At 38.8% G+C, this 13812-nt stretch overlaps 3 protein-coding genes across 3 annotated transcripts; 1 reads left to right on the forward strand and 2 right to left on the reverse strand.

Annotated features, from left to right (window-relative positions):
• Positions 1–1434: 1434 nt before the first annotated feature.
• LOC107192703 lies at positions 1435–3900 on the reverse strand. The gene is made up of 7 exons (XM_015582026.1): positions 3874–3900; positions 3301–3417; positions 2973–3214; positions 2515–2892; positions 2131–2311; positions 1834–2049; positions 1435–1699 (listed from the first exon to the last, which is right to left on the reverse strand). Exons 1-7 carry the CDS (start codon positions 3880–3882, stop codon positions 1460–1462), a joined length of 1383 nt encoding a protein of 460 aa, XP_015437512.1. The 5' UTR covers positions 3883–3900; the 3' UTR covers positions 1435–1459.
• A 287-nt stretch (positions 3901–4187) lies between these two features.
• Positions 4188–7235, reverse strand: LOC107192695 (nucleolar protein 10). Its single transcript, XM_015582016.1, has 11 exons — positions 7150–7235; positions 7031–7076; positions 6744–6958; positions 6530–6666; positions 6071–6283; positions 5747–5975; positions 5256–5675; positions 4889–5174; positions 4572–4815; positions 4398–4494; positions 4188–4334 (listed from the first exon to the last, which is right to left on the reverse strand). The coding sequence occupies exons 1-11, from the start codon at positions 7213–7215 to the stop codon at positions 4233–4235; spliced, it is 2055 nt and encodes a 684-aa protein (XP_015437502.1). The 5' UTR covers positions 7216–7235; the 3' UTR covers positions 4188–4232.
• Positions 7236–7796: 561 nt separating this feature from the next.
• Positions 7797–13654, forward strand: LOC107192668 (profilin). Its single transcript, XM_015581983.1, has 3 exons — positions 7797–8024; positions 11260–11529; positions 12076–13654. Exons 1-2 carry the CDS (start codon positions 7914–7916, stop codon positions 11527–11529), a joined length of 381 nt encoding a protein of 126 aa, XP_015437469.1. The 5' UTR covers positions 7797–7913; the 3' UTR covers positions 12076–13654.
• The last annotated feature ends 158 nt before the right edge of the window (positions 13655–13812 follow it).

The raw sequence follows: 13812 nt of genomic DNA on the forward strand, positions 1-13812 counted from the left end.
AAATTTTCACTCACCTGTCGGTATGATTTGGCTAGCAGTTTGAGCGAAATGCCACGGGTGGCGCCACCGTTCAAAAAAATAGTGGTACTCCGCGTTTAAATGCGATTTTAACAGTGTTCCGGCAGTTTATTGTTATTATCAATAACAGTGGATTAATCTACGTACTTTCAGCTACAAATTGAGTGCTTCAGCTAAACGAAAGCTGTCCGTATAACGGTGTAAGAGCTGTGCAAAGTGAACTAACCGGGGTACGCACGACGAGATACAGTGTCAACCGTTGCAAACAAATGAGATTTTAACAGTGTTCTGGTCGTTTATTGTTATTGCCACTGACAGGAGATTAATCTACGTTCTTTAAGCTACAAATCTATTGTATGGGGAAGAAAAATTATGCGCGTTTGACCGTTTAAAGCCGATCGAAATCTATAACAATGAATGATTGCCGCTATGTATCTCCATAAAGATCTATGTTAATAAAGGTATAAATAATTTTAATAATTGTGGGGTTTTTAGGTATTGGGTCGATGCATTTGGTCGCTAGGAATAATTTGAGACCACTAACGCTAATTCTAAGCGCCTAATTACTGAGATATTCGCATTTTTCCATCATTACAAATTTTCACTCACCTGTCGGTATGATTTGGCTACCAGTTTCAGCGTTCTGCCACGGATGGCGCCACCTGTAAAAAAAAATAGTATTACGCGATTAAATACGATTTTAACACTATTGGGTCCATTTATTGTTATTATCAATATACGGCATTAATCTACGTACTTTAAGCTTCAAATGTATTGCTCGTTCAACACTAAAGCTGTCCATATAACGTTGTGAGAGCTGTCCAAAGATGACCTAGACGGGGAGCACAAGACAATACCCAATGACAACTGTTACAAACAATAGCTATTTTAACAATGTTCTTGTGCTTACTGATTCGCAGTGAATAGAGGATATGAATTCTTGTCGCTTGTTACATGTTCTCTTATGACAAGATCGGCACGCATTAGTTAAAGCGTATATCTATCTTACTTGTTTCAACTGAAATAACATCTTTAATTTTATGACAGTTATTATGTCCTGCAATACATGTATGTGTACAACCGTTTTAATTCAACAATGACAACAACAAAGCAACCAATGATGGATTATATGCATTTTACTATATGGATAACTCATCATACATAGCATATAGCAAGAATTTGCTTACAGCTAAAAAACACTATCTACATAAACAATGCTCAAAACTTTGAATTTATCTTCATTAGACGTACACTTGTTTTACAGTAACGTTATTCTTTTACAAATCACAATTGATTTAAATTGCTAATGGGAAAACCGGATTAAAATATAAGCGTTTCTATATTTTAAAAAATGGCTTATTAGATTATATGTATAAAGTAAAAAATATACAAAGAATAAAATTTTGTGTAGGTAACTTAATTTTAAAAAGTAATACTGTGATCAAAGGTATTGACACAACCCTAGCGTGATAATCAGGATGCTACTTATAGTAAGTAGAAGACAAAGATATCTGCCTGTAATTGGTACTCTAAAGAGCCTGGCGCACATCTTCAATGACGACGTGTACAAAAGTATCGTGTCAAGATCTTCGCCTGGCGTGCATTGATAAACAAACGGTCGAATACGCACTTCGTGTCCGATATTTTGAATCATGGAACAGGCAGTAGTTAAACGAGCTGCCTAAAAAGATGAAGAAAAAACAACAGAATCAATTCAAACTTATTTTCTCTTAGTTTCTTTTAAACGCGAACTTCATGACTTAATTTTCTCATCGTAATAGTTCTTATTAATTCTATTTGATTGCGAGACCATACCTGAACAAACGGAGCCACCGATATTAACATCCACAGAAGAACATTCCCTATACCAATCCAAGTAATAGGATTATGTTGCACCTGATTGTCATCGTACTGGAGCAACCAGATTGTGCCTGCTGCAGCCCATGATAAGTTTACAACTGTGTATATGCACACGGCTGGCCCTAGTTCGTCATTGAAATATTTCAATAATTTTTTAAATTCACAAATCTCCTATAACATATAAGGAAACCAATATAACTGTAATTTGCGCTTTTAAGCTTAGAGAATCGTATGGACTTGAATTTGACAAACCCTCATCCAGTCGATAGGAGGTAAAGTATGATGAAGCAATTTCCCACGAAGAAAGTACAGATGTGCCAATAAAAGTTGCCCTTGTAAGCAATAACTGGTTATAATCGTTCCTTGAACCATATCGTGCCACAATGTACATACGATTAGAAATACCTTCAGTGTTATTTTTACTTGATATGCACTGTGCAAAAAATAAGTTTGAAAACAATGCAACATAATGCAATGTGCGTGTAGACATTATAAGTCAGACATCTTGCAATATCGAAATAATTGTAATTTAATAATAACTGGAAAGCAACAGTGGCAACAACAAATAACATCAGGAAAATTAAATATTATAAAATGATTCGAAAGAAATATACTAAAAAAAACATGCACAATTACCTGTCTTCCAGCCACTGAAATTCAATGTTTCCTTGGGCCATCAAAACATTAACTGTAATCAAAGCCATAATTATCCAAACGACGCTTAATGCTATAAATAACCACAGTATTTGAACAAGTTTCCTTTGATTTCCACGATTCACAGGATTAGAGGAGAGAAGAAATGCTCTCTCCATTAAATTTTGTAGCTGTTCGTTCTCTTTAATACGAAACAGATATACTGTGTATAAATATGCAATCAAATGTAATATACTAGGAATAAAATAACTGAACACAGTATTTCCAAAACAACCAACTTCGTGTACTCGTTCTACACTTTTATTTGATGAAATCTGAATATCTAATGGCAATGCCTTATAGCAGAATCCACGGTCCCTCCTGAAAGAACAATTATACATTGTTAGAATCGTACTATAATAAAATGAGAATAATGTGATAAATATAATTTAACGTTATACCTGAAACACGCCATGTATTGTAGGATATACCCAATGCATATGAATACAGTTACTTGAAATGTATGAAAATTCACGAAAATACAATAACGAGAGAAACGATCAGAATCATCACTGCTCATTGGTCTCAATCCCATTACTCCTAATAACCTGAGATATGGCCTTAATATCTTATGCTTGCAATAATGAAGAACTGCAGATGTACTTAGCATCTCAAAGTCTGGCATCTCCGTGATTTCACCTACCTGTTTTAATCAAAATTATTCTTAATGTATCTGTCGCAAATAGTTATGCACAAAGAGAAATATAAACAAAAATTACATCTTCTTACTTCTGTACTTTGCATTTGCAAATCTGATAATCCAGATGGTGTAGATGCCTGTGTTGTTTCATCGTGATTCTGCTGTGGAGGATCTTTCCCATTTTTCGATTCATTGTTCGAGCTTGCCTACAAAAAAGTAATACTTTTAACTTTCTTTCATAAGTCCGTAAGAATATGAACTAGCACAATATTATTATTATTGTTATGACAACTTGGACGAATGAATTTACACTGTTATCGATTATAATTTTTAAATCCATCAAAAACCAAAACAAAAATGTAATCGTGAAATGTGACAGGGGCGGTCAATTTTCAAACTCATGTGACTGTAACAGATGAACCTTCAAAATCAAAATAAACAGTGATCGTTACAAATATAAGTATGATAATAAAATCTCAATGTAAATACACGTAACCAATGTTTCCTGACATTAAAATTCGGTATTATGTGTACAAATTTGTAGTACTTATCGTTGAAATTTTCGATACCATCGACACACAGTAACGCAATAAACGATACACCGTTGAGAAAGTAAATGCTTAATTAGTAATATAGTTAGATTAGTAGATCGTTAGACTTACCAGTGTCATTTTTCTCGACAGACGAACACAATGCTTTTGAACTTGAAAAGAAAACATTTGTATCGACACCTTGTATGTGATTCACCCTAACGTATGAATTGAAATTATATCAGCCTTTTGAGATGACACTTCACCTCTGTCAAGATTATACACACGCACACATCGCCGCAATGCGAATTATTTTACTGGTGCTGTAAGCAACTTCTAATACAGGACATTGGGAAAGTAGAGGAGACGACCGTTTCCTATACTACAAAATGAGCATACATAATAGAATTCACTTTAGAGAACAAGATTGTTTACTACTTAAAAAAAAAATATATATATATATATATATATCGTTGATACAACAATAATTGTTAGCGTCTTTTCCTATACAGATTTCCTGCTGGCCTTAAAAGATGTTTATATTCTTTCTCGTGCCTCTTTACTTGCAGTTTTCTGCGTCCAGTCGACATTTTCTATAAAGAGACATGCATTTCTGTATACAGGAACCATATTAAATACGCACAATAAAAGCATACCTTTTCCACGGCAAAAGTCATTTCTCTATTGCCACGAGAACTAGAATCTCTAACATCGTGAATCCCTTGATTTTTTAATCTGTCTCCCAAAGTAGCTCTATAAAAATACACGTATCCAGAAGAATAATTTAGGTATTACTCTTTCTTTGCAATTGAGTAATAATATAAACATACTTATTTTGCCGCTTTGATATCGGTTTTGCGTCTCTAAATTCGACATTATCATCCCTGATTTCGTAAAGCTTTGTACGACTTCTTACATCCTGATCATTATTTACCTCGCTTGCGTCATTTTCTTCGTTTTGTCTTTCATTCTTCCGTATTAACCGATATTGTTTCTTTACTTCCTTAACCCATGGTTTTTCATCCTCTGAACTACTACTATCATCGTGAATGAAACTTTCGTCTGAACTGTTATCTGAAGATATAAATATATTCGTATAATTATACAAAATAAGATACCGAAAAAATATATATCACATAAAAACAACCTTGATTCTTGTCACTTTCAATTTCCATAGTTTGTTGTACTTCTGCTTGGATTAATTTCTGTTTCATTTTTTTTATTCTACCTTTATCCAGCTGAGAAATAACAGGATTTAACAAAGAATACTCCTGCGAGTCTTTATCCACTTCAAAGTCAGGATTACTGAACAGTGCCTTGAAACGGTCGTCTGTTAGAATATTGGAAGCGTTTTTCTTCTTTTTCTTTACATTCACTTCATCGTCCATTAGTTTCAAGGCAAGCTCCTTATTTACACTCGGTACTTTATGAACCTATTGGTAAAGATAAGAAAGTACGGAAAATATTGCTACGTTGTATAATTTCAAATAATAAGACTACGAAATCCGTGATACCTGCACTCTGCTGCCACAGGTTTCCTGTATTTTCTGCTGAATTCTCTTTTTCTTGTACTCTTCGAATTCGAACGGTTTCATCACATCTCGTGCCTTCTTGTAGAGTCGAATGTCGATGAAGTATCCATGCATGTAGGCCCTAAGTAAATTAGTGCCCTTTAAATGCGACAGACCCAATTCATCCAATTCTTTCTCAGTAAGAAATTTATAATCATCATAGATAGTTTCATAGTTTAATTCTTCTAATTCTTCCGTTAAACTGTCCAAGAAGCTACACCAATAAGGAGCTGGTCCAAGAGCAGGAATATAATAGGTTTGCATTTTAGTACTTTCATTAGCAATTAAAACCATTCCAGTATTTGGTACAACGCACATGTCGTTAAAGTCATTTTGTGCCTCTATAGACGTGTACAATTTACCCTAGATATTAAAAGATTTGTTATCTTCATTTATCTTTACCTCGAGTTAGTGTATGTCTTTAATCTACTTACACTATCTTTATCCCATATTTTCACAATAGAACTATCCATAGAATAAACTAGATCCATTGTCCGATGGAATTCTACATTCTTGATTGGTAATCTATACATGTGATCCTTTGTTAGAAAAGGCTTGCTCGAACGAATGTCGTATAACAGTACCTGTCCAGTTGAGGTACCAACACCAAGTGTTAACCCACCTTGAAACTTCAAGCTAGTAATACCAGGAACAGCCTGTACTCTAATCAATCGGAAAACAGTTACTATAGATGTTAGTTGAAAGAAGAAAAAGTGATTTTTAATACAGCAGTTTATACATATAGTAAAGTGTCATACTTATTGTCTTGTCCAACGCAGTACACAGCACAATCTAAGGTAGCTGCTTTGCTTCTTGTTCGTGGATCCCATGCTTCAATTTTTCCCTCTTGAGTTCCGACAACAACAAGATGATGTGCTGGATTTATTTCGCATTTATTTATCGATGAAGCATCTGTCATGAAAGGTTGCAAAAACTGCCCTCTCTCAAGATTTACTCTATAAATTTCGTTACTGCAACAGAATACATGCTAGTAAATATAGCACAATTTATGTAGGATTATTGTCTCATTCGAGACCGATGTATTATTAACAAAGCTATTATCTGAAACCATCAATGTTTATGTAGTCAGAACGTGACCCACATGCCGAGTCACAGGCCAGTCGGAGGAAATACTCAGGACTGATACGCCGGGTTATCGGTCTCAAATTATGTCTTATAGGAAGAACGTTTATAGGTAAAAATACTAAACAACAAACCTATCTCCCACTACAAAAATATCACAAGAAGGATAATGATACTTCAAGTCTCTTCCAAAACGAGGTACCCTCAGCCTATAATACTTGCCATGAGCAACATGAAACTCAATAGTTCGATCGCAATGTAAGAAAACCAACTGAAACACAACGATACAACATATCACCTGTCACAACTATAGGAATGAGCACATCCAAAAAATATAGATCTAAGTACCTTGCTATAATCATCTGAAAGCGTATCGAAAGTAACAACCTCTGAATCAAAACATCTTTCAAACTTCAAAGACAAATTTTTGACGTCGAAACACTTTACACGTGGTTTATATATGCCTGTCGTTAAAATGTACTGTCCATCTTTCGAAACTTTAATCGACGTGCTAACTCCGGGCATGTCGAAGTCCTGAATAAGCTCGATACGACGTCGTATATCTGTTGGGACAGCATTATAATCATTTATACACTCTTTACGTACAATTGTAACCAGAAAACAATGATACTTACCGACATTCTTTTTTAATAAGCTTCGTCTTTTACGTTCTGATAACCACTGTTGAAATAATAAAAATTATTCACATTGGTACGATAATAGTATACAATAAACGTAGTAAATAAACGTTTACCTCTGGAAGAGATTTTCCGGCGCTCAGATTATAAATTTTTACGTTGTTTGGACAAGAAACTTGCATTGTGGCTAAGAATATACTTATTATGTAGGTACGAAAACTTTGGTCACATCACTTGGAAACATAAACTGTCAACAGGAAAGCACGTGGAAGAAGTTGCAGAAGTAACTATTACCAACTATTACCAACTATTACTTGTGTTACCGTACTATTATTGTCCCTATTGTAGAGGTCGCCACAATTACAGCTTTAAATCTTAAATTAATAAACATGAAAATCACTAGAAGAAACGCTTGTGTAATACAATTTATGTATATACATAGCAGTTTAACTGAACGTTGAGAAAGGAGTGTATATGAAAATAGAAAGAGCATCTTTTCCAAGCAAAATAACAGGTTTATATACCCTATGATCGATCAAGATCGGGTATATGTATATCCTTAAACTTTATAATAGTCGGTAGGTAGTTTCGATTGTTGCAAGGGTTGGTAGAACTGGTCGGTAGTCAATTACCGTGCTGCTATCAAAAGTGGGGAGGACGTGATCACTGGATACCAGGGTTTCGGGGGACAAGGAGAAACGAAGAGAGGCCAAGAGGGGCTACGAATAACCGCGAAGGGATAAGGAGGGGTAAAAGAGAAGTGTGACCGGCGTTGAACGCATATAGGTAGTCGTTGGTAGTCGTGAGAGAAGTCAGTCGGTGACGGGTTGTGTCTCTAGTGCTGTAGTGAACAGTTCGGTCAAATCGCTTGTGTTAAAAAATGAGCTGGCAGGATTACGTTGACAAGCAGCTGCTCGCGTCTAGGTGTGTTACCAAAGCTGCAATCGCGGGACACGATGGCAATCTTTGGGCGAAGTCTGAAGGTTTCGAAGTGAGTAATCGTTCTATCTGGACCGACTAACGCTTCGGAAGCTTATATTATTGCCTATCATGTTACTCCTGTTACTATTCTTATTATCATTACCATTACTGTTATTAGCATTATTCATTGCTAGCATCGTTATCACCGCCGTTACTAGGTATCTAGCAAGAAGAAAAGTATCCGCTGAATACACGTAAAAAAACACGTAAACGCATCGCTCTTCTCCACCTTCCTTCTTTGTTGTTCGCTGTGGCTGGTGGACATCATCGAACATCTTTCTTTATCGCGCGAATAAACTACATACACACGTATTTATACATCATCCATCGTGCATGTATGCGTGTGCGTGCGTGGTGTGTGTGTGTGCGTGCGTGCGTATAAATGTACTCTAAGATATTTGGAGTTTGTTGGTTGGGGGGGAACGAGCGATGAAATTGTTGAAATCGGAACGTAGCGGAACAAATGTATAGTTGTCGATGGTAGAGATCCAAACGTATTTTATGAGCAACGACAAGTATGGTCGGTTTCATCGTCAAAAAAATGGTGCCACGTAGCCATTCGCGCGTCTTACTTTCCCGAAACAGCGACAAATCCTTGGGTTCGATGAAATGCTTGAAAAATCCTTCGGTGTGTTCCGCATCTAGAACCGGCGCGATTCTGCCTCGTGCTGCAGAAGCCGGTTGGAACGTATAGCATTGAAAAGGCTAAACGGACGAATATAGTTTTCTGACTTAATAGCGAGCAACCGGTTGGATGTCCCTCTCTTCATCGAAAATTCACCAGTGAAATTCTCTCTCTATCGGGCAGACGTGTTCGATAGGAGGATCGATCATTGCGGTTAAATCGTATAAATTTCTCGTTCAATCGAAGAGTTTATCACGAGTTGTTAATCGAATGGATTTCGTTCTTTCAGATATACCTAAGAAATCCATCTTTCCGCCAAATGTATTATTCCTCGGCGAAATTGGGTGTGGCATTATTCACCACAGAAAATTTTGCCTAGTCGAAGTTGAACGGTTTTCGACAAAGTTTAACATGGCTGCCTGCCAGGCACGTTGTCGCTTCTCCTGCTTCTTATGGAAATGGTGGCTCTTGTTCTTTCCGGCTGTGTTTGTAAAATTCAGGGTCGTGATTATCAGTAGATTCACGATGTTTGGTGGTCGATGCTCGATATTTCCAGCGAAGAAAGCTGTCGAAAAGTAGAAGCTTTGTCTGGGATGGATGACTCATATTTTTGGAAGTTTTCTGTTACCGAGAGAGACGCTTATAGTCATCTACATGCGATACGTACAACTTTCCTTCCTATCGTTAGGTTACATTCTTTTATGACAAATGGCAAAAGCGAAAGAAAACTTACTCTATCCATATATACATAATACGATACGATACGCGCAAGATTTTCAAATGTGAATAACTCGGTAGTTGACTAATGTGTTACACCAGTATCAAGTGTTTAATTCGTTACTCCGTTTTCGGCAAAACGATGTGAGACTCATGTGAGTAAGGCTATGTCGTTTAAAATTGCAAAACCGACAGTTCCAGAAAGGTTTAACTCGATCGCTGCGCCATCCGTGCTAAACATAAAAAGCTGTTGCGCCTCGCGTCGGTAAATACTCTGAAACATACATTTCGATTCGGTTTACGTACATACATACATACATACATACATTACGTATGATGAAAAGAATTAGTCGATGTTTTATAAAACTAACTAACGAGTGGTCAGTTATGTAATAATATGAAAAGTTTTTCAACGCAAAAGGATATAAGAGCAATCTTTGTACGTGATAACGTACAATTTCAGCGAATTCGTAGCTCTCCTGTCTTCTCTCGATGTGCTGCGTGCGCGCGTGTGTGCGTGTGTATGTCAAAAAGCAAACTAGAGAAATGTCCTGAATTTTGACATACATAATACGACGAAAAAATGTTGGAGGTGTAAAGATCGGCAGCTGCAGTATGCGTTGTGCGTGCTCCATGTCGTGCACGCGCTTTCCGGTTACGAATGCCAAAATGGCGATGCCGGCCGGCTGACTGACTAACCGATCATCTGACCGACCGACCGACCGACCGCGACCCACCAGCACATGCTTTAATCGGATTTTTAACAGTGCGTCGACTTGTATAGTTCTGTACTTGACGTTGAAAAGTTCATTTCTCGTGAATCTTCCCCGCATGAAGAAAGAGAGATTCGATGATCACTTTTAGCCTCTACGATCACGTAACTTTCACGGTATTTTCGGAATTGCAGTATTTCGGTACTTGGGTAACGTAGAACACGAAGAGTCGAAGGACTGAGATTCTATATATCGTGGGCTGATTCATCGTCATACTCGTCGATTAGTCAGTGCTGCGGATTCGTTCCAAAGCGTTGTAACTTGCGGCCGATGTGAATTCTTGAGCTGGTCTACTAGTTCGTACTTGAAATTAATGAGTCACGGCTTGTGCATGACCTTCATTGGCCAAAATCGACGTTATTAGTTATTCTCTGCTCTTGCGATTTTAACGTTGAATATATATTCTCGAGATGGGCGTACCGTTGTACAAAGTTAGTGAGAATTCCTATACGAGAGCAAAGACACTCGATCTTTTTTTGTCCGTCCTCCGTTCGACCGCTGGTACATGACAGGAAAGAGGTCGTGTTTAGAGCGGTCTTTGATAAGAGTCCTTTCATGCGGGTTGACACGATCTTTATACAGCTGGCAGGATGATCGCTGATCGCATCCTTTGACGAGTTGACAACAAAATTGGAGCTGTGTTTTCGATGATCTAGAACAAGACAGCATTATGAATATCGTTCCGAATAGATGTATGTGTGGACATACACGATTCCTGCAAGTTTGCGCAGTCGCGCCTTTATCCTTTTCCGTTTGCTTCGAAGCCAGGAGACGTTGAATAATTTTGTTCTTATCGCTTCAGCAAGGAGCTATCGATAACCGAGCGAACAGATATCATGTTCCCGTATACGCATCCTCTCCAATATCTTTGTCAAAACGAAGCGAAACAGCGAGAATGCTGGATTTCTTGTACCTTCTCGATTCATTGGTGTTTTAAAGATTTATACTGAAAGAGACATCAGTATGGTTAGGAACATTGAGAATGCAAAAACGAGTAAAGTACAAAGACATAGCTGTAGCTACATAGACATCGCCTTGAAGTCAGTAGAGAAATGTCCGACTATATTACACGGTATATTTTGTTCGAAAGAAAGAAAACATGTGAAAATGGTATTTGTGTGTCTGTGTAGGTAAGTAAAGAGGAGCTGGCGAAATTGGTCCAGGGATTCGACGAGCAGGACATTCTGACGTCGTCTGGCGTTACCTTGGCCGGCAACAGGTACATTTACCTGTCGGGCACGGATCGAGTGATAAGGGCAAAACTCGGCAAGGTCGGCGTCCACTGCATGAAGACGACGCAGGCCGTAGTCGTCTCCCTCTACGAAGACCCTATACAACCACAGCAAGCCGCGTCGGTCGTTGAAAAACTTGGCGACTACCTTGTATCCTGCGGCTTTTAGGTTGGATGATACGTACGTAAACGAGCGTAACAAACGGTGTTTGTCGCACGAGCACGGCTCAGCAATAGTCGCGATGTATCGGAAGGAAACGCATCGACAGAATGTTCCGACCGTTCTCATCGTTTTTCCGCCTTTGTTGCGGTAGTTTCTCCGACGAGAGATTCGAACCGTGCAGCCGAATCGAAGTAAGTGATTTCAAGCGCATCGCGGTATCGCCTATCACGTATCACGTTCGAGCAAGCAGTCATTCGCGTGCGCATAATATCAGTTGGTTGCTCCGCTCGCTCTTGGGGACCCGATATCGGCTGGTCGCGATGACTAATCCGTCGGCAATACGTTTGCAGTCGCCTCGAATCACGGACAAATACTTATTTCCCTTCGGTAGCTTTCTAGACAAGGCAGACGACAAAGCCGGTGATGCGGCGATACCTTGCTGCTCGTTTGTTACTTATTTCCCTGCCACTTCTTCGCGGGTCACACCTTTATTTTTATATATGTGTAAATACCTAACGCTGAGCGTGTGCTTGTTTTTCTTTTCTGTTTCAGTAACCTCTGGGACCCAACACAAATATCTAATATTAATATTAAACGATACGATCGATTATTTTACTGAACAGCGAATGGAATGCGTCATACCGCTCGTGTCGCGCCGGAACTGCCGCAAGCTTGCCGCGCGCAACACTCTGTGAGAAGCAACAACTACCCTCAACAACAACAACAACAACAACAACAACAACAACAACAACAACAACAACAAAAAGAAAGAAAAGAAACAGCAACAGTTATCGTTATCATACTATAGTCGTCATTCTCTCCTCTTCGATTAGACGCGATATCCGGGAACAAACGCGTGCATGATCTCTGAACATGTGTAATCCGTACGTAAATTTGTGATACGACCATGCGACGATAGTTGTATGCGTAACCGCGACAGATGGACCGAGGTAGCGTTCGTCTCTTCGTATTTCCGCACCCGTCTTTTTTCTCTTTCCGTTTCATTTGTGAACAACGACACAATTTTTAACATTGCTCGATCGTTTTCTCTGCAAGAAACGCGACGGTAGAAGAAGAATGGAAAGAAGGGAAAGATGTGAAGAAAATGTCGAGGAAAAGGAAAAAATCGTTGCGTTACCGGACGACCGAATATCGAATTGCGATTCAGCGCGGTAACGCGCGCGCGCGCACAAATACATACAGAACTCAAAAAACATATACAGATATACGCGCACCCACCCACCCACGCACACGCGTATATATTATATACATACACACAGTCGCATGACGCGCGTACGATACACGCAACGACATAAGAAAGGTATATTAATCACGTAACAATGCAGGGAAACGACCGTATCGTTTTTTTTGTTTGTTTTTTTTTTTTACACGAGCGAGCGTCGGTTCGCCGATGGAGAAGATCCCACAAGCATGCATTAAACATAAGAAATAACAATAATAAGTAATAAACTATTGCGTTAGGTTTACAGTTTCTTTCTTGTAGAGAATGAACGGATGAGAGGGAGAGAGGGAGTGAGAGGGAGAGAAAGAAAGAGAACGGGCGAGAGAGAGGGAGAGAAAGGGAACGATAGAGAGAGCGAATGAAAGAATAGGTACGAAAAAGAATGGAAAATCAAAGTTTGAACACGGGCGTAAAAGTGGAACAACGTTCTGAGGCAGTTTGAGAGACTGAAAGAACGAGCAATAGAAAAAGGGGGAGGCAGACGCATAACACAGAAGGAAGGGGAACGAAGGCAAATGAATCAACATGTAGAATGCCGAAGAGAACGAAAAGGAGAGAGAGCGTTCGGAAATGCGCGTGAATGCGCGATAGAGATATGTAATGCCGACAGAACTACGATGACAATTAACGAGGCAGGCGAGCGTGCGGCAGCAGGTGAAACGGCACGGATTGGCCGCAGTCCTGGCCACCTCCCCCCTCCCCCCCCAAAATCGATACAGTCCTTTTAGCTATTTACTGTCTTTATTACTGCTATATGTAAGAAGAATAAAAACGGCGAACAATGTGTCATAATTGCTGAGACTTTTATCGATAAAAGGGAGAAGTGGAAAGTGGGAAGATTCGTCATAGGAGGGATGCGAATCGCAAGACGTACACCGGAATGGTATACATAAGTACACACAGACACTCATACTTTATACAAACAAAACATAAAACAAACAAATATGGCATACGCGCGAGCGCGCCGACATGCATACCAACAAAGGACATACACATACACACGACACTGTAGAAGTTGATAAACGATTTTTACCTTGGTTCGATAA

This window comes from Dufourea novaeangliae, unplaced genomic scaffold (assembly GCF_001272555.1).
Source record: "Dufourea novaeangliae isolate 0120121106 unplaced genomic scaffold, ASM127255v1 scaffold392, whole genome shotgun sequence".
NCBI classification, from domain to species: domain Eukaryota; kingdom Metazoa; phylum Arthropoda; class Insecta; order Hymenoptera; family Halictidae; genus Dufourea; species Dufourea novaeangliae.

Bases quoted from the DNA above. Each gene is read 5' to 3' on its own strand.
- LOC107192703 (XM_015582026.1), bottom strand. The intron at 2,893-2,972 runs GTATAACGTTAA...TTGTTCTTTCAG, and splicing joins CAATACATGGCGTGTTTCAG to GAGGGACCGTGGATTCTGCT. The intron at 2,050-2,130 runs GTTTGTCAAATT...TATATGTTATAG, and splicing joins CTCCTATCGACTGGATGAGG to GAGATTTGTGAATTTAAAAA.
- LOC107192695 (XM_015582016.1), bottom strand. From the start codon at position 7,215: ATGCAAGTTTCTTGTCCAAACAACGTAAAAATTTATAATCTGAGCGCC. The intron at 5,976-6,070 runs GTATGACACTTT...CCGATTGATTAG, and splicing joins TGCGTTGGACAAGACAATAA to AGTACAGGCTGTTCCTGGTA. The intron at 4,816-4,888 runs GTTGTTTTTATG...TTATATCTTCAG, and splicing joins TGAAAGTGACAAGAATCAAG to ATAACAGTTCAGACGAAAGT.
- LOC107192668 (XM_015581983.1), top strand. From the start codon at position 7,914: ATGAGCTGGCAGGATTACGTTGACAAGCAGCTGCTCGCGTCTAGGTGT. The intron at 8,025-11,259 runs GTGAGTAATCGT...GTGTCTGTGTAG, and splicing joins CGAAGTCTGAAGGTTTCGAA to GTAAGTAAAGAGGAGCTGGC.